This window comes from Manis javanica, chromosome 6 (genome assembly GCF_040802235.1).
Source record: "Manis javanica isolate MJ-LG chromosome 6, MJ_LKY, whole genome shotgun sequence".
Taxonomy (NCBI): domain Eukaryota; kingdom Metazoa; phylum Chordata; class Mammalia; order Pholidota; family Manidae; genus Manis; species Manis javanica.
Window position 1 is genome coordinate 145434911 of NC_133161.1, and position 19587 is coordinate 145454497.

Here is a 19587-nt window from a genome sequence, read left to right on the forward strand (position 1 = left end):
TGCAGGAGCCTGTTCTGGTAAGTTCACTAGCTGCGCGGGGTCCTCCTGACGCTCTGCTCCGTGGCAGTGGGTCTGGGTGCACATAGTCAGCATGCAGTCGATTATATCCCCAGTGTGCCTGCAGCCCTTCGCTGGGTGTGAAGGCAAACTCACCCCTGCTCGGGTCCTGGCCCTGCCAAGTCCTCCGTGAGCAGGGGTGAGAAGGCCTCCCTCCCACAGTGAACGGGTAGACGGGCTGGACGCTGAGCTTGGCAGGAGCCTCGGTGTGGCTGGTAGCAGCACGTGCCCTCTCTTCCATCACTTTGTGCCTTTCTCACCTGCCCCCCTCCCTTTACTTGCCAGCTCCCCTCAGCCCCTAATGCGTTAGATCCTGGAGAACCTCCCGGTGGGGCTTAGCTCAGCTCTAACCTTCCAGCTCAGAGAGGATCAACTCAGACACAAGGCCGCTCCGGATTTGAAATGGGGGGAGGATTAAGTGTGCTGCCGAGAAGCCACAAAGAACCAGCCCGGGGAGTGTGAGTTCTCACCTGGCCTTGTCTTCAGTTTGCTCTGTGGCCTTGGGCTCCCTCCTTAACCTCTCTGAACCCCAAGATCCCTTGGGTAATTGGGAACGTGCGTTCAGAGCTGGTAAAGCAGATAAAAGGGTTAATGGCCACACAGTGCAATGGGCACGGGCTCTCCCAGGCTAATATTGAAGGAAGAAGAGGTGGCAACGGACAAAGGCTGGAGCAGGAAGCCTGGCCAGCAACTTCGTCTGCTTTCCTTGTCAAGCCGCCTACCCTGGGCCTCATTTCTCTCTCCTCTTTGCTGTTTCCTTGTTCTGGAAAGAAGTTAGTAGGGGCAGAGCTGGGGTTCCTGGATGTAGAAGAAGGGAGAAGAGCAGAGGAGTGAGGGACTTTCTGGCCCTGCTCTGGTCTGTGGCAGCTTCAGGCTCCCCTGGGGGCTAAAGCCCTGGCTTCCTGCGGTCTCTCGGGGAAAGCCAGGAGCCAGGGATGCTCTGTTGCTAGGTAACGGGATAAACAGGTCCTTTGTGGCTCCGCTAGGTTGCTGAGGCCAGTGACACAGCAGGGGAGAAAACCCAGGGGAGGGGGTGGAGAAAGTTCTCTGGTGAGGCTGCAGACCCAGGGGCTGTTCCTTGTCAGCCGGCAGAGTGGAGCTCTGGCTCCGGTGCTCGGGGGCTGCTTGGAGGGGCCTCTCTAGGATCTCTGACCCCTGAACCAGCATCCCACCCCCAACCTGATGGCAAGGGGCTGTGTCCTCTCTACCCGCCGCTGGGGTCGGGCAGTTTAATGTCTTTGCCAAGCTGGTGCAAGTACCCTCTTGGGTGCCTCCAGCATGACAGGTAAGGTGAGGAGAGGGGACGGAGGGCTGGGCGGTGGTGAGGTCGGGGAGGACGTGAGCTTCCTGAGGGGGGCCTGGGTGTGACGCGGCAGCCCAGGGTGCATGGAAGGTTCTCAGACACGACAGGTCCTGCTGGCTCTGAAGTATCTTCTGAGATCCCCGTGCCGGGCCACGCACAGGTAAAGGTGTCACACGAAGGAGCCTCGGTAAACGTTCCCCCTCACTCTGCCCTGTGTTAGGCATCCTTCCAGCAGGCCTGTTCCTGTAGAACCAACCTCCGCCTCATCTGCTGCATTAGAAACCATTTTGCCTTGTTCTAAGCCACGTCGGGGCTGACCTGTTGGCAATTCGAGCTGAGCTCCTGGACCCCATTGCAGCACATAATGGCTCCAGGCAGGGCCTGGAGCCGCGGGCAGGTGTCAGGTGGCCTGCTGTTATCCTGCGGCCAGCCTGCCGCTCAGCTGCTCTCCTTTAAGATCAGCCTTTGTGTGCAGGCATAGTTCTTACCCCCAGGCAGGGCAGGGGACAGTGATGGTGTGAGATCCCTGTTTCACATGTGGGGAAACCGAGGCACAGAGACTTTTTTCTCTCTTTCCCCAGGCCATATGCCAAGACAATGTGAAGGGTGGGAGTGAGGTGCAGGGCATGCAAATGGGCTGAATTGAACTGAAGGAAGACCGGGTTCCAGGTTAGAGGCCCCTGCCCCCAGGTCATGCTGCTGTTAGCTGTAACTCTTACAAATCCCCCCGCAGGCCTGCTCCTTTCCAGGGCAACCTCCCCATTCTCTGCATCCTTTCTGAATTCTCAACAATTCCACTTTGCTCATCTTTCTGCTGCAGGGTGGTGAGTGGATCCCGCCCACCTTCCCTTCCCAGGAGAGTCTGATGGGAAGGAAGGTGCCCCACCTTTGCACAATGGGGAGCAAGGCCTGGGCAGTGGCTGAGGGGACATGAGAGCCATCAGGGCTCAGGCCACCCAGATGGACAGGGACCCTGAGGGGTTTGCCTTCAGGGAGGCCTGAAGAACCTTAATGCTTGGAAAGGTTCTCTAAACACTCCAATTCACCTGAACTAAGGGGCTGCCATCTACAGCTGTCTGCATAGTCTGATGCTTGTAGAAGAACCCTACAAAATTTATGCTGCCTTTGAAGAATCATACTCTCTCTTGCTTATCTTGAATTGTCCTTTAAACTTTAAGGAGGTGGAACGTGGAGGGGAGGTTATTCGGTGTTATCCAGTCTAACCCTGCTAGTTACCTGCTGAGCAACCTTGGGCAAACCACTCAACATCTCCTGGACCCAGTTTCCGCCTTTGGAAGTGGGTATGATTAAACTAGACAGTGAAAAAGTTTCTGTTAGGCGCTCCTCCTGCTAGTAACGGTGTGCCTTTTCAGGCCCACGGCAACCCCATCTGGTCCTCTCATGATTTTACAGGCGTGCTCAGGGGCCCCTTGGTGGGCCTGTGTGGTCTGAGGGGTCTCAGCTGTCCCTGCTCCCCCTGAACTCAGAGTCAGGAGCACCGGCCTGAGTCCAGCTCTGCCCCTCACCCGCCATGTGCTCCTGGGTAAGTTCCTTAGTTTTTCTGAGACTCAGTTTCCTCATCTATAAAACAGGCAGATACGATGTGCTTCATAGGGTTGTGGGTAAGGTTAGCTGAGATAATTGATGCAGGTGATGCACCTGGCTTGGTGCTGGGCCTAGAGAGGAGTGTAGCACGGAAAGCAGTCCCCTCAGCTCCAATTACCCTGGAGGCGTGGGGGGAGAAAGTCTACATGGCATGCGAGGGAGACCCCACAGTGGTTCTGCCCATGGGCACGACGCGGCATTCTCATTTGTTCTGGACGCTCCCAGAGAGCCAGCCTCTGGTGTGCCAGCTGGGCTCTGCAGCCAACAGCTGGCACCTCCTGGAGGTCAGGAGTGACTTCCCATCTCCTGTGAACTCTGAACTGGCCATCCTATAAATGGAGCTTCAGTGGGGTTTCTGTGACTCCACAGTTGCAGGACCCGAGTTCCCCGCCACCTTCCTGCACACTCACAGAACTATACGTGCTTCATGACGGTTTTCCTCTCTGGGCTGCTGTTTGCTAGTGGAGGCTGTTTTACAGAGCATAGAGTACAGGCCGTAGGCAAGTGATTTAACCACTGGGGGCCTCAATTTGGGATGTGTTTGTGTGTGTGTGTGTGTGTGTGTGTGTGTGTGTGTGTGAGAAAGAATGAGAGAGAGAAAAAAAGAGATTGGATAAATTTTCTTCTTAATGAGATCAAACTATGCACAGCATAGAGCACATTGCCTGGTACATAGTAAGAATGCGATGTTGGTGACAATAATAGTGACACCACCACCAATAATACTACTTCTTTATCTGTTCAATCAAGCACCACTCTGGGGGCTGGACATACAGCAGTGAACCAAAAAAGTCAAAGTCTTTGTGCCCGTGGAGCACATATTCTGTTATTTTTGTTAATAATTAATAACTACTAATATAGAACCTGCAAGTGCTTGACATAGAAGATACTCAAAAAGCATTAACTATTAATGGCAAAGAGCCTAGCAGATGGCCTAGCACGTCCGTAATAGGAGCTGAACAAATGGCAGACGATTTTATGGTTTCGCTAGACCCAGGGGCCTGACTTCCGGAAGGGAAACGCCGGACTCGAGGGCACCGGCGGGAGAGCACCCAGGACAGTTAGGGCACCTGAAATGGGGCCGTATGACCTGCGTGCCCTCTCTGTGAGCAAAGTGTGGAGGGGTGCAGGTCAGAGGTAGGAGGACTTGCAGTAGCCCAAAGGCGGTCCTTTAGAAGGTGTGGCGCACCTCAAGAAGAGGCGAAGAGGATGAACGGGCCAATTTACGAGGGGCGGCTTTCTCTTTTTCTGTTTGAAGCCACAGAAGGAGTGTGCGTAGAAGCTGGAGCGTGAGAAGGAGATTTCCAGGGCAGGCCAGCTGAGGGCTCTCCGGCACCCCTGGGAAGTTGGTGGCGCCTAAAGAGGTTGTTGCCAGCGGAGGGAGGCAGGGCAGGAGTGGGTGGGGCCGCAGGCCTTTGAGTCTGTGCCTCTGCTTTTCAGCCTGCTTTCTGCATGGGGGTGGGGGTCTGCATTACATTTCAGTGGGGCGGAGGGCTCTGAGGCTGGGACAGACCTGGGGAAGCCACTGATCCTGGGGTGAAGACCCCCGAAGGGCCTTCCTTGGGGCCTCACTCTCCGAAGCTTGCTCTCAGCCTGGAACTTCTACTGCCCCCACTCACCGTTCAGACTAGTCTTAGGCCTGGTTTACTTATTTTGTCTTTTTAAATTGGTTTTCTATCCTTAATAAGCTCATGCGAACTTGTCCCCCCAGCGCCCCCAAGCAGCCTTGGGTGTGAAATGTTTTCTTGAACGTCTGAGTTCTGCCCACTGGTTTCCTTTGTCTCTGTGTGTGTATTTCCTCCTTAGTGACCTTGAGTCGATTAGCAGGGGATTCGGTCTCCTCGCAGCAAAAACACTGTCTTTCCTCCACCAGGTTGTGCCTTTGAGGCGTCTTCACTCAGGGCTCACTTTGTTATAAAACCTATCAGCTTCCAGGTGGGGGTCCAGGCAGAACCGGGTGGGGTCCCTGGTTCTGTCGTTTCTAGTTCTAGTACAAGTTTCATGTTTTAGTGTCGAGTTCCGTCTTACAGGTCCACGTAGTGGAGGAGAGGGAGGGCATCGTGGGAAAGCAGAGCACCTGACATTGAAGTCCCAGAGCTTCGAGACCCAGCGTGCCTCTTCCTGGCCCAGTGGCCCTTCAAATCGCCTACCCGCTTTGAGCCCCGGGATTTCCTCATCCCTAGAATGAGGATCACAGCGTCTCGGAGTTGGTGTAAGACTCAGGGAGATTCTGGGGGTGGACGTGCTTCCCAAGCTGAAAATGCTGCCCTCGCTGCATTTGGGTGGCAATAAGATGTTGCTGCTGTTATTAATCTCTTTGGATCCCCAGGAAGGGTGCTCCCCACAGCCTGGCAGGACCCTCCTTCCTGGGGATCAGAGGGGTGGTCACGTGGTCAGGCTGGGAATGGGGTGTGGCGAGGTGGAGTGTCCTCAGCTGCATTGCCCCCCTTTGTGTTGACATCTGCGGGTGGCTGAGTGCCCTGCTTGGCCCGGGGTGGGGGAAGCAGTTTATCCTGGTTCTGGACTATACGGAATGAAGGCTTCCGTTTTGTGTATTCCTCTCTGAATCTTCCGCAGTGTCTTCCTCTGGCCAGAGCCTAGCACATAGTTTATGCTCAAGGAACACATGCTGAATGTATGACTGAATACATATTATAAAAGAAGAAATTGGGATCGCAGGAAATGCCTAAAGCCAAGTTGGGCTCAGCCAGGCCAGCGGGCTGGAGCCCAGCCAGGTCGACGTGCAGGACGTTTTGTGGCCAAGGCCCCTGCCGCCTCCCCTGGCTAGGTGCCATCCTGGGCTCCCAGCCTCTCCCTCAAGCTCCTCTCATCTGCTTCTCCTGAGAGTTTCCTGGCGCCTGTGGGCTGTGCTCAGGAGCTAGACAAGGGGGAGGGGAGGAGAGGACTGTTGGGGTTTTGAGTCTTGTTTGCAAATTTCTCCCCTGCAATCAGATAGAGCTGCAGGGGGCGGTGGGGGGTTGCCCCATTGTCTCTGCCAGACTCCCTTGGGTATCACTGGGGTTTCCAGGCAGGCTCCAGCGTGTCCCTCCCTCACCCCAGCCCCACCTGGAACAAAAAAACCTTGATAACACCTGCAGGTAGAATCTGGCATTTTTCCAGTCAGACTCAGGCTGACGTTGCTATCAGCATTACTAAATCAGGTAGCTGGTTATGCGCTATCTCTGGTCGTTTACTTGTACTTCATTCACGCCTGTATCAGGCGCACAGCCTGCGTCAGGCCCTGTGCTGGGTGTGGGGCTAAATGAAGGAAGAGACACAGGCCTGCTCCTCAAGAAGCTCACAGTCTGGTAGCAGCAGGTTTATTAAAAAATGTAGCAAATGAATGCATTAGGGTGTGGAGAATTCACTGTTTGGGGGAATCATTGTTTTTGGAAATTTGAGGTGATTTATTGAGGCAGATGTTTTCATCTGAAGGAGGAGGAAGGCAGAGGGGAGGAGAGCTGCCCAGGAAATCTAAGAAGCTCTGGAAGATTCTAAGACCTGAGAGCACTTGTCTCCTGCTACCTGGTTTGGCCCTGGGGCTTTGGAAAGTTTGTTGAGCTCCTGAGCTCTGTTTTCGGTCTCTTTTCCCATCTCCCCCTGCTCCCCCAGAATAGTTTCGGCTCCTCAGAGTCTCTTCGGCTTCACAAAGGCCGTAGCAGGTGATTGCTGGCTTTTGCAGGGGTGCAGAGGTCAGACTGAGAATGGGGTGGCCGGAGGGGCATGATTTCTAAACTCTTCCATGTCAGTGGCCAAGGAGGACGGAAGAGCTCTGGGTGACAGAGGAGGACCCAGGGACATGCCTCCACCTCTGCGTACGCTGCACCCTCTACCTCAGCCACGTGTGTCCCACTCCGCCCCCTGTGCCCACCGCTGCAGCCACAGCTCCCCCACCCCTGGCTACTCTTTGTCCCCATTCACATCGGTTCCCTTGGCCTGGAACATGTTTCCATCTTCTCTCCCTGGAGAGAGCCTGCTCCCCCTTCAAGGTCCAGCGCAAATACTTTCTCTTCTGGGATGACTTCATGACCACCCCAGAGAGAATTACTGCCTCCTCTGTTCCAGAGGTACCCCAAATCCCCCCTGGTATTAGACTGATCACATTCACCCAGGGTCCTTTGCTTAAAGAGCTGTCCTGTCTCTGGATTCGGGCACCTCTAGGGTGGAACCTAGGCACTATGTCTTTGTCCCACTTCCTGTCATGTGGATGCTGGCCAATAACAGGGGTTGATTAAATGGTCGCACAGGTGGAGCTACTTTGGGGGTGACAGCAGCATGGAGCCCCTCCCCTAGGTAGAGAGGAGCCCAGGAGAGCAGGTAGGTGCTGAGCCCTTCTTTGCTGAGCTTGCCCTTTAGAGTCCTTGCAGAGCCCAGCATGGCACCACCAGGGCTGAGCGGGCTCCTGGCTCTGTCTCCATCTGGGTGGAGCTGCCCAGGCCCCCACCGCCACCATAATGGTCTGTTGACCTGCCACATTCCTGAGCCCCAGGCAAGCCTAGCAAAGCCCTTGGTCTGTACCCACTGGCAATGAAACGGGGAGGGGGTAGGGCGGGTTCTTTCTCCAGAGCAGCCCAAAGGGCTGGACTGGCCCAGGCATCTAACACTCCACTCTGGGGGCTCAGGGTGTGTTTGGGGTCTTCTGGGCAGTAATGAGTTAAGACCAGGATGGCCAATTGTAGGTTCCCAGGCTTTCCTCCGGGCCTCAGCTGCAGCCTAGATAGCAAGGGACACATTCCCCTTGGTGACAGAGATTGGGTTCAGATTTCTGCCCAGGGCTTCCCCCAGCTTCTGCTGTCACTGGGCACATTCAGTTGAGTAGATTTGAGGGAGAAGCATGGTTAGGAGGCAGTAACCAGGCAGGACTCTGACTGTCCAGGGAGGGGTGTGGGAGATGGGCAGGAGGTGTGGGAGGCGGCAGGGCGGGGACGGGAAGAGGAGAGGGTTGGGCTCTCCCCAGGGCTGGGAGCTATGGTCCTCCTGGCCTCGCTAGAGGGAGATGACTGGGTTATGAGGCACAGGAGATTCAGGGCTAGCTCGGGGACCAGAAGCCCTCCGTTCCTCCCCTGCATCCTGGCCATGCTGCCGCCTTCCCTGGGGGGCCCCAGGCTGGTCTTCCACCAAGTTTGCTCTGCCTTTCGCAGACAGCAATGCCAGCTCCTTCCCTGGGCAGCGAGGTGACCCCAGTGCTGGCCGTGCCTCCCAGCGGCCATTTCCTGGAGCGGATTCCACTTTAGTCATCCGTCCTCACATGTGTGCAGGACTTCGTGGTTCACCCACCTGTTCATGGGTATCACTAGCCCGTGCAGTTCAGGTGCGTGCATACGATAGTATTTCCATTTTACAGATGGAGAAAATGAGTCTCAGAAAGAGGAAAATCTCAAGAATAATATGCCAAGAAGGGAGCTGGCTATTTGACTTTTTGATTTACGCTTAGCGCTCTCGTTGCCTGCCTTAGTAACCTATGTTGCTGCCTCAAGGGGCACGTGGATTTCCTCAGTGCCCCCAAGAAATGGTTCACGACCAGGCAACTGCCCCACTCTCTGCTGAGAGCCCAGCGAGGTGGAGCGTCTCTGCACACGGGCTGGGCTTCTAGCTGCCTCCCTGGATGGGGAGGAGGGACGCTGGGCATCGCAGAATAAATCAGTCCCCTTTCTGATCCTCGGCCGCCCCAGCTCCCGGGCCAGGCTTGTGCCAGATTTTCAGAGGAGTCTCATTGGAAGTGCTCAGGCTGGGAGTCAGGGGACTGTCACTGGAGAGGCCCCCCAGGTCACCTTTTCCCCCTTGGACGGAATGCATCCCTTTCCCTCTCCTTTCGTTTTCCTGCTGTTTGTGTCTCGGCTGAGGACCAGGAAGGCAGGTTTCCCCGAGCCCCACCCGGGGCTGGCTGTTACCTCTTCCCCTCCCTGCCCTCAGCCGTCCTGGACAGATGGGGTTGGTTCTCTGCCCCGAGATAGTAAAGAAGCTCTAGGCGTTCAGAGGAGGAGACAGGGCAGGGTCTAACAGAGACCAAGCAGATCTCCACAAGCACCCTGGGTTCTTTTTAGGCGGCACTCCACTATTTCATTTAAAAAGAAAAGGAGTCCGCTTCCCCAGGGAGGTGGCAGAGGGCAGCGGAACAGCCCCTTGCGCTTGGAAAAGTAACACCAGTGTCCAGCCAACAGACCAGGAGATACTGGATAAGAAAGCAGGTGGGACTTAGGAGGGGCAGTGAGAGGGCCAGCGGTGGCCTCTGCGTCCCAGCTTCCTTGGTGCTGGTGTGAGGGCTGGTCGGCAAGGAGCGGAGGAGGTCGGTACTGACACCTGCAGGGCTGGAAGGTGGGGGGGATTCCAGGTGACCTCTTTTTTTAAACCTGGAAGGTGTTACAAAATCCTTAGCTGGTGACCTGTCCGGCTGCTTGAAAGGCCCTTTTGGGGAAGACCCTCCCCAGGTCTTAGGAGCAGAAGGCCCCCTCACTCACCATGCTGGCTCTGTGATCTTCCCGATTCCTCTGCAGTCTGGAGCTGAGGTCGCCAACCCAGGGTGAGGTCCTCCCTGGATTGGGTCCCAGTTGGCTAACAGGTCAGAGACCTCCGGGCTGTGCTGGCTGGAGGAGGCCTAGGTGCAGGGCAGGCCTCAGTGCCTCCTGTCCAGCATCCCTCGCCCCTGGGTGCGAGGGCCACTTCCTGTTGCTGTAGTCCAGGAGTGATTTGGGGACTGTAGGGCAGGTGGATTAAAACAACCCTACAGGTGAAGTTGGTAGACTGGAATGACTATGTGCCTTATAACCTGACACTCACCTAAGGGGCTGGAACAACACCTGGAGTCATTTATGACTTTTGGCCTCAGAGCAGGTGACATACCTAGGATGTTGCAAAGCCTTCCCGCCTGAGTGACTTCACCCAACTGGGTGCTGGCTCATGGTGATGTCAGAAGGCTCTCTCTCTCTCTCTTTCTCTCCTAGTTGTGTGTCTTCTCAGTGTGGGGGTTCTTTGGCTTGGGGGTGTATGGAGGTGGAGGAGTCTGGGGGCTGGGATGACAGAATTTACTGCTCAGTAGAACTGGGCTGTCGCCAGGTGTGGAGCAGCAGAATTGGGAAGCCACAGAGAAGGAGTGGTTTCTTCTCTTAGGAAGATGAGAGCTGCTGCCTTCCACCCCCTGGGCCCCAGGAGCAGAGCTGGCGTGCAGGGCCTACATAGGACATGGCAGCCGGCACGGCTGTCCAGGGCTTCCTGCCTCTGCCCCAACACTCACCAAGTATTTTGACCCTTGGTGCTCTGGCCCGGCCTCAGGTCTCCCGCCCTCACAGGGTCGCTTCTGGTCCACATCCTGGCACATCCTGAGGTCTGAGCTTCCCCCTGGCTGGCGTGTACAGGGTGGCACACTGGAACCACAGAGCCAGGGGGCTGGAACGGTCTTCCCCTATTCTTCTACTTTGTGGGTGAGGAAATGAATTCCAGAGACGCAAAGCCAAGTGCTCAAGAGAACCCCGGAAATCAGGGTCAGATTCCAGACCAATCCAGGCCTTCCATTTCCCAGCCTTGAGCCTCCTGGGGACCAGCCCAGGTTAGACATGTGTCCTGGCCCTTCCACTGGCAACATGCTTCTGGGGGCCATCTCCTTAGTTCTCCCCACGAGGAATGTTTGGTCCGCATTTGACAGCCAAGGCATCATAGCTGATAGCGGTGAAGTGAGTGGTCCCCAGGTCACACTGAGTTTGGCAGAACCGGATCTGGAATCTGGTGCTACCATTCCCAGCCATGTGAACAGGCCGAATGTTAGGCGGGCATCTGAAGCCCAGGAGCGTGCTCTGGGGAGCTTTGGCCCACGTAAGGCTGCACTGATGTTTGAGCAGACGGAGGGATAATGGGTAGATTTAACTGATTGCTGGTCAGATCTCCACTGCTCAAGGTGGCCCTGGACTAGTCTCTGAGCAGCAGAGATCGGAGGCTCATCTGGAGGGTCTTCTGAGCCAATCTGGCCCCAACCCTCCCCAACTCTAGGGTGATGGCCTTTAGAATTGGAGGTTTTAGGCAGTCAAGCCCCATTGGTGTCAGAACATTGGGACAGGGGACAGGATGCAAGGACCTCGGCAGGTGCCTCCCTTTCAAGGATGACTCAGCAGCTGGGCAGCAAGAGGCCCACGGCCACCCTGGACCAGGCTTTCCTTAGCCTTGGTCTTCCCTGTGCCAGGCTAAACATCTAGCCCTAGGTCGGCGGCTCCTCCCTGGGCGCTCAGGTGGTGAACCAGGAAGGAGGTGGCTGCCCAGGCAAGAAAGCCGCTGCGCACGACCAGCCGTGGGGATGATCGCTCAGCCCTGCTGGCTCCAGTTGTGCGCCAGCTCCCAGGTGGGTCTGGGAGCCCGAGGAGAGGCCTGGGAAGGAGGCACCCGAGCAGGGTGTGGGCAGGGAGGCTGCCAGGTCTGCAGGCGGAGGCCCGGAGGCCTGGAGAAAGCAGGGGGCCTACCCTCCAGGGGCCAGCTGGGAGCTCCTGGCTGGCGCCCACTCATCCAGGCCTGCTCGGCTCCCACCCAGCCCCCGCCTCTCCCTCATGTTCCCATTCCCCCCTGACCTTCCATCCCCCCACTTTCCTTTTGCTCCTCCTTTCTCACTTCCTCTCTTTCCCCATTTTTCCTCTTCCTTCTTCCTTTTCCTGTCATTTCCACCACGTGGATCAAGATCAGAGGCAATTTTGTGCTGAAGCCAATGAAGCTGAACCTGCAGAACACACACCCCCTCCTCCCCCTGGGCCCCCGAGCAGGGCCGCTCCAAGGCCGGGCGGGGCCCCAGCGATTTGTTCACATGGTCCTATATTTCTGTAAACTTTGCAGCAGATTTTATTGGCTGTAATTTCCCTTAAGGAGGGCCCCTCAAAAATGTGTAAGCGTCAGGCTCTCCCTCGGTCAAGGGCATGGTGCTGGCAGCCGGGAGTCCCGCCCCCTGATTGTGTGATTGTGGGCATTTCATTGAATTCTCTTGAGCTTCACACTCCCCATCTGCGAAGTAGGGATAATAATAGTCCTGCCATCATAAGGTTGTTATGCGGATTAAATGAGAGGATCTGTGCCTGGGCCCAAAGAGGCTTTGTGAACGGAGCAGCTCTTCCTGTTCCGTTCACAAATTGTGTAGCCGTGGAGCTCCTGCTAAAGCCACCCTAGTGCTGGGCACCGGCCATGAGGAGGTCAGGCCCAGGCCCTGCACACACACGCCTCGCCGTCTGCTGGAGGAGGCGGGGCACGTCCATCAATCAGACTAACTTCACAAGATGGTCTAGTAGATGTAAAAGGGAAACTTTCTGGTGGTTTAGAGAGCCCTCTTTGTCTTTCAGAGGCCTCTCTTTCCCTTCTTTCCTTCCTTCCTTCCTTTTTTCTTCCTTTATTTTCCCCCTAGGACATGTTTACCTAGATATGTAATTGATAGGAAAGTCTATTAATTGCCACTTGTTTCTGATTGTACAGTTGATCCTAATATCAGCAGCCACCCACCTATCCATCCACATGTGCCCATCCATCCATCCACCTACCCACCCATCCACACATCCATCTACTCACCCATCTACCCACCCATCCATCCATCCACCCATCCACCCATCCACCCATCCATCCACTCACACATCTACTCATCCATTAAAAAAAAATGTTCTATGGTGTTAAAGGTGCTGTGGTTAGACACTGTGGTGGGAGAAAACAAACAGCTCTTGCCTTGGAGAATCAGTCTGCCATGTGCTGCACTTCCCCTATTAAGGCAGGGGCTGCAGAGGGCAACAAGCCCTCTAGAACCTTCCTGCTTCGGGCACGTTGGTGGAACCAGCAGCCTTGGCATCTATCTCCTGGGAGCTTGTTAGAAATGCAGAATCTCAGCCCTACCCTTGCCCCCCAGACCTTCTGAATCAGAAACAGCATTACAAGGTCCCTGGGTGACTCGTGTACATTAAAGTTTGAGAAATGCAGCTCAGTGGGTAGAGCTGTTGTTTCTGGAGTGAGCTGAATTCAGAGACTGGATGAACCCTTAGGGTTCCTTCCAGCCAGCAAAGTCTATGTTCTTTCCTCTGAGCCCAAGTACTCTGAGATCAGTTCAGTGACAGACCCTCTGGTTCGAGCCTCTTGCAGGAGACTCCGTGGAGAAGGGCGCAGCGGAGGGCTTGGCTGGCCACCGGCCCCATTGCCCAGGCCATGCGGTTTTGAAGGCAGCGTGTAGGGACTGCAGTGCTTGTCTGTGGGGACAGGGGCCCCTGGGCTCCTGTGAGGATGCAGGTGTGGCTCTGTTGATTCACTATCTTTCTGCAGAGGATTTTTGCTCCTGTGCAAACCTCTCCCAAGACTTGGTGTAGGCCCTGGGGCTGGAGAGGTGAACTCAGATATCTGCACCAGAGATTTGGTGAAGAAGAACTGGGAAAACAGACTCTTCAACTCTGACAGATCTCTGTTGGGTGGGTGCTGACCTTCCTCCTGGGCTGGAACTATGGGTGGGGCGGGGGCGGGGCAGACAGGCTTGTCTGACAGAACCACAGGACACGTTTGCTTCAGTAAGCTGCAGAAGTAAAAAATGCTAACATAATGTGTGCTCCTGTGTGCCAGGTGTTTATGCCTCCGCCTAGAAATTGCATTACCCCATATGGACCTTGCAGCCACCCTAGGATGTGGACGCTGCCATTACTTCCTTTTACAAAGAAGGAAACTGAGGCTCAGAGAGGGTTGGAACTCAGATATGCGTAGCCAGGACTCCCAGGCCTTTCCTGCTATATTGTGCATGGATAAGCCCCACATGGGCTGTGGAGAGGGTCTGCAATGGCCTCTGCGGTCCCCCAGGGACACTGAAAAGCCTTGGGTCCCTGGAGCCCCAGAGCTCAGCGTGGGCCTGCCTGGGTCAGACGGCAGTTTGCACATTGTCCGTATAATCTGAAATTGGTCTCAGAAAAAGACCTTGCCATTCAGCCCTCTCCCCCCAAATTAGGCAAGGAATGAATTTCAGAGTATTTCTGAGTCTAGCCCCTCTTTTCTTCTTTCTCTAGAGGACATGCTGAACTTCACGCCGGAGTGGCCTGTGGTTTAAAGAGATGGGGAGGGCAGCGGGGCTGGGAGACACCGCTTTTCATCCTAACTGCACCACAGATCTCAAACTATGAACACGTAGCACTTTGATGACTTGTTTTAAAAGAATCTGGCTATTAATTAAATAGTATAGGTGGGAACTTTATTACATTTACTTTCTTAGGATCCATATAATCAACAGCTTATACATGGAATAATCTCTACACACAGCTTCAAATCTTAACTATATGGACTCGGTCACCTACTAGCTGTGTCACTGTGAGCACATTACTTAACCTCTCTGTGCTTCACTTTCCTCATCTGTAAAATGGGTGACAATCATAAGACCTACTTTCTAGGGATTTTGTGAGGAGTAAGTGATTTAATATTTTCAAAGTGCCTGCAGTGGTTGGTGCCTGGCCCATGTACGTGCCATGTAAATAGGTCAGTGAAGTGGAAAATGATTACGATTTCAGTTGCAGGCTAAATGAATCATTACTTTCCACATGTAGTTTTTGATTTCTGGGTGCCGTGTATTCTACACCTGTCAGGCATTTTTTATTGCTTCATTAACAGTGCATTTTCTTAGGTTTTTCCTTTAGGCTCCAGCCCCATCTTCTGCCAGTCATGTGGGACAGAGCAGGACTGTACCCTTCTGGCTTTTGTTGCCTGCAGGGTTGAAATAGCTGCACATGGCTGTGAGGCCAGAGGACGGATGGTGTGTACAGGCTTTGCCCGGCGTCCAGAGCACCGTCAGTGTGAGGGAAGAGTTGTGGACAGAGTGGACCTTGCGAGGCCTTAGAGGGCCCTGAGGTGACCCACATGCCTGCTCTGGGAAGGGCCGGCCCTCCTGTCCTGCAGCTGCGGTCCCTCTAGGCTCCCCGAGCCCCCGGGGCTTTTGTTGGGGTTTGGCTCAGTCTGCATGGCCCCACCCTTGCAGAGGAGGTCCAGCCCCTGCATTTCGTGCTCGGGCACTCTGCTCCAGGGATGGAACCGTGAAGGGACCCCTACAGAGGTGCATAAGCAGAGTTCCGGGTGCAGGCAAGGGTCTGACCCAGGGGAGAGGGCCAGCCGGTCAGGGGCTACACAGGACACGCACCCAAATCCCTCTGGCCCAGCTGCTTACAGATGCCATGTATAATTCCTGAGACATAAAATGACCTGGCTGAGACTTCCTGTGGAGGTACCTTGGCAAATGCTTGTTGATGGGATCAGAGCAGCTCCCAGTTCATTCAGGAAGCTGACATGGTCTAGTGAGACGGACCTCACGGGTACCTGGGGCATTCTAGCGGAAACGCTGGATCCAGAAAAGTGGCTGCAGAGTGTCAGTGTCTTATCTGGCATTGTTGAGGACACAGTGCATGGATTGGTGAAGAAATGTCACATGGGTCTATATACAGGGCTTTTTAGTAACAAAGCACTTTTTCTCATTGGACCTTCAAAATAATCCTGTGCAGCTGACCCAAGATTTGGGACTGAGAGCAGTTGACTGACTTATCCAGGGTTGCACAGTTACTAAGATGACCACTTGGAATTGACCAGTCCCAGGCCCCTTCACAGGCGACTTTATTCCAGCAGGTAATGGCAACTTGGTGGTATCTCTGCTGGACCGTAGAGGCCTGTACTGGGTTGACGAGTGTCCCTCAAGAGTTCATGTTAACCTGAGTCCTCAGAATGTGACCTTACTTGTTTCAGATGCCATTTGTTAGGGATAAGGTCATGCCGGAGCAGGATGGGACCTTGAACCAGTGACGCTGGTGAGAAAAGACAGGGAGCCAAATGCGGGCAGTGGGGAGGGGCCGTGGGGAGGCGGAGCAGGGATGGGGTTCTGGGGCTTCCACGCTGGCAGAGGCAAGGAGGGCTCCCCCAGGGGCTTCAGAGAACACAGCCCTGCAGAGACCTGGTCTCCATAGCTGTGACACAACCGAATTCTGTTGGTGAGCTGCCTAGGCTGTGACACTTGGCCACTGACCACAGGAAATGACAAGAGGGTGGATGGCAGGGGCTGGGTCTTGGGCTCTTTTGTGTTTCCTCCAGTTTCCTTTAGGGCTGCCACCTCCTTCTCCCTCCCAGTGGCGGGTATACACGCAGAATGGCTAACCCTGGCAGCTTGCGCCCTGTGTAGACCAGGACTTCAATCCTCAACCTATGCATTTACTGCAGCAAATGTGCCTGCCTATCCCGTTCGCCTCCGGCTTTTATTCAGTGTAACTTCTAGCAACTCCTCCTCTACACCAAGAGGGGGTCCTGTCTGCCCCTGTGGCGTGCTGCTGTCTGGGAGGGGAAGCAGGAGGCGATGTGGCCACCGTGCCTTAGGAGCAGACTTTTCATTTGCAGGTCCCTTGGAGAATCCCTGGGGCCTGGGGGTCTCAGGCTGGGTCGAGGGGTCTTGATGGATCTCGTTCTCAGCCTGCAGGTACAGGCAGGACCAGCGCTGCCTAAGAAACCAGATGGGGGCCTGGGACTGTGGGCTTGTTTTTGATGGTGAGAGGTGCTGGGTTTCTGCTTTTGTGTGACAAGTCCTCTCACATGAGGATCTGATCTTGCTCAGGTTGCCACCTAAAGGGAAATACTGGGGAGGGAGGTGACCCCTTCTGGCCCTGACAGAAGGCACTTTCTCCACCAGATCCACGAGCCAGATGCATGGTGATGCTTGCGTCATAATTTTTGCCTGTTCACGGTTTCTGTCACCAGCCTGGGCAGTGTCTCTATGCTGGGACTTCCTGCTGCTTGTCCTGTGCTGAAGGGGGACAAAGCAGTGGGACAGGAGGGCCAGGGAGGGGTGATGGGGGTGATGGACATGGGCTAGTGAACTGGAAGGAACAAGGGTCTAATTTGAGCCCCAGCTTAGGGACCTTCTAGCAAAGAGAGTCTCAAGCGTGTATGGACGCTGTGCTGAGCTCCTGAGAGGTCTCGCTTATTATTGCATCCGTAGCACCAGCACAATGCCTAGAATTAAGGGCAACCTTAAATGTTGCCCCAGTGAATTCAGTTTAAAACACAGCTCCTTCCACAGAGGAAGATAATTCTGTTGGCAGTGCAGTGGGGAGATAGGAAGACCGGGTAGGCGGCAATTGCAGTAGGTTGGGTGGGAGGTGGGAGATGGAGCAGGTCTTAGCTGAGGTGTGGTCTGCAGGGGCAGAGAAGACGGAGAAAGGGAAGACACGCGGTCCTATTGACATTCCTCCCTCGTCATGCCCTATGCTATGTGCCGTATGCAAGATTTCTGATCACCTTGCAAACTCAGAGTTAATGTTCCATTTTCCAGATGAGGGAAATGAAGGAGCTGGCCCCACACCACACAGCCTGTGCTTGGCAGGCCCACCCAGAGCTCAAGCTCGGTGCAGGGTGCTAGGCTGCTGGGGCGTAGAGGCAGTGCTGGTGCAGAATCAGGACTGGCTGAGGGCGGAGTCGGGGATGATTCTGAGGTTTCTGTGTGAGTGATGGAGTTGACGATGGGCCACTAACGAATGAGTCCAGTGGGCTGACCCTGCTTTTGTATTGTCTAAGTTCAGGCCTTGCCAAATCCCACGGACCATCATTTATTAATTATGCTGGTGCCTCTGGCTTGACTGAGTGATTTGAGCCACCGAGTGATGCTTTGGGAGAGGCTGCTTGGCTCCTCGAGGCCACTCGGCCTCTGTGAGGTTTTGCTGGGATGCTGACAAGGGGCCGCCAGACCCTTGAAGCTTGCCTGTCTCCCAGGGGTCTCTGCTTTCCCTCCGAGTAGACGTCATCTCTGGCCTGAAAGGCCATTAGTGAACCGTCCTTTGTGAGGTTCAGCATTCGGACACAGTCCTGCGTGCCCCTCACAGGCTGTCCCATGACCCTCTTCCTCTCCCTGCCCATTACCCTGGGCCAGCGCTCTGTGACCTTAAAGTTTCTGGCCCAGACCATCCTTTGACCTCATCCCTGGCTTTGTGAGAGTCTCTCATTTGCAGACATTTACTGAGCACCTCAGGGACTGGGTGCTGGGGCACACCGATGATTGAGGCGCCTTTCCTGCCTCTGTGGCTCTTTAACAAGGCAGGCGGGCCACGTGCCCTCACATCCACTGTGGTCTGCTAGTGAGTCTGCAGCGGAAGAGCAAACAGAGCCGGACTGCTGGGCAGCGTCCCCAGAGGTGGTGACATTTGAACTGAGCTTATGAGGATGAATAGGGTTTGGTCAGGTGGAAAGTGGGGCGAAGGGCGGATTAGCACTCATAGCGCAGAAGGGAGGCGGGTATATTTGGAGAACCAGCTATTAATTCTACAAATATTTACCTGGCACCTTCTCTATGCCAGCCTTGTGCTGGGGCTGGGAAGGTAAATAAAATGCGGCCCAATTGTGAGAAACTCCCATGACATCTTTCTTCTTTGGCAGGACCTGTACGTAAAATGAGGAATTTGGAGACAGACCTTATGTATAGACTAGAAGTTCCCAAACTAGGATTCTTGAACCCAAGAATTATGCTAGATGATCCCTGGGATAGGAAAAAGACCCTGAAACTTCTATTAATATGTATCTTTAAGCTAAAAACAAAAAACGAGCTTTTTAAATGTTTTCTGCACTCACTGACCCTGGTGCCTGCCCCGGCCCCTGTCAGTTGCTTACATGTGTGCATTTGAGAAGGTCCCGGGGGAGGGGGCGGTGGGGAGTTCTGTGACAACCGGCAGGGAGTCCTCCGCCTCATTCACTTCTAGCTCCCTGTGACATTCTTACGCGTGCTCACAAAGTGGATTTAGGGGTGGTCTTATCTAGTTTTAACTAATTTGACCCCCATACAATGGACAAGGTACTTAGCAAGTTTCCTGAAAAAGACACTGCCGAGAAGAGAGAAAGGCTGGCAGAAGCAGGCTGTTGCTCTCCCACTCTGAAAGGGGCTCCTCGTTATCTTCCCACCTTGAATGAAAAACTATAACCATCTAATCTCAATGGGAGCTGACCAGGAATACTCAAAATTATTGAGATAATTTGAAATACAGATCAAAATCTCCTGATGTTAGTAATACTCTTTCTTTAAAGGTCTGTTGTCCTTTAAAGCTAATGATGAGTACATGTAAACACGATGGATACAGAAAATAAATACACCTACGTTAAAGATGGGCGCTATCATTTTTTTACCCACAAGGGATCGAAGAGGTCTGGCAGCCTCAGCTCTGGGCAAGAAGGAGCCAGCAGAAGCTGTTTAAGCAGGAGGATGGCTTGTTTGCTTTTTTGTTTTGCTAATTTGGGGAGACACCCCATCGCAGTGTGGAGTGAGAGACCCGGAGACAGAGGACAGGAGGTGGATCATCGTAGAGGTTCAGGTGAGAGGGGAGGAGGTCCTGAGGCCAGGTCAGGGAACCAAGAGAGCGGAGAGAGATCTCCCATGGCACTCAGACTTGGAGACTGATTAGATGTGGAAACAAGGCAGGGGGATGATCCAGGGCCAGTTCCAGTGCTCTGAGTGGCTGTGCAAATAGTGGTACCGTTTACACGGTGGCAGAGGCCAGGCGTGGATTCAGGGAGGACGATGAAGAGCCTAAGCAGGTTGAGGTGGAGATGCCGGTGGGAGCCGTGGGTGGGGCTACCCAGGCTTCCGGAGACCTTGGGGCTGCAGGTCCCCCTTCCGCAGGCAGGGTCCCGGTGGG

General features: G+C 54.6%; 1 protein-coding gene across 1 annotated transcript in view; it reads left to right on the forward strand.

Moving 5' to 3' along the window:
* Positions 1–1078: 1078 nt before the first annotated feature.
* Positions 1079–19587, forward strand: part of SMIM35 (small integral membrane protein 35) — a 69149-nt gene continuing 50640 nt past the window's right edge. Inside the window, exon 1 of the mRNA XM_073239714.1 lies at positions 1079–1342. Coding sequence (XP_073095815.1) covers positions 1336–1342 — 7 coding nt within the window. The 5' untranslated portion in view covers positions 1079–1335. The remainder of the gene's footprint in view (positions 1343–19587) is intronic.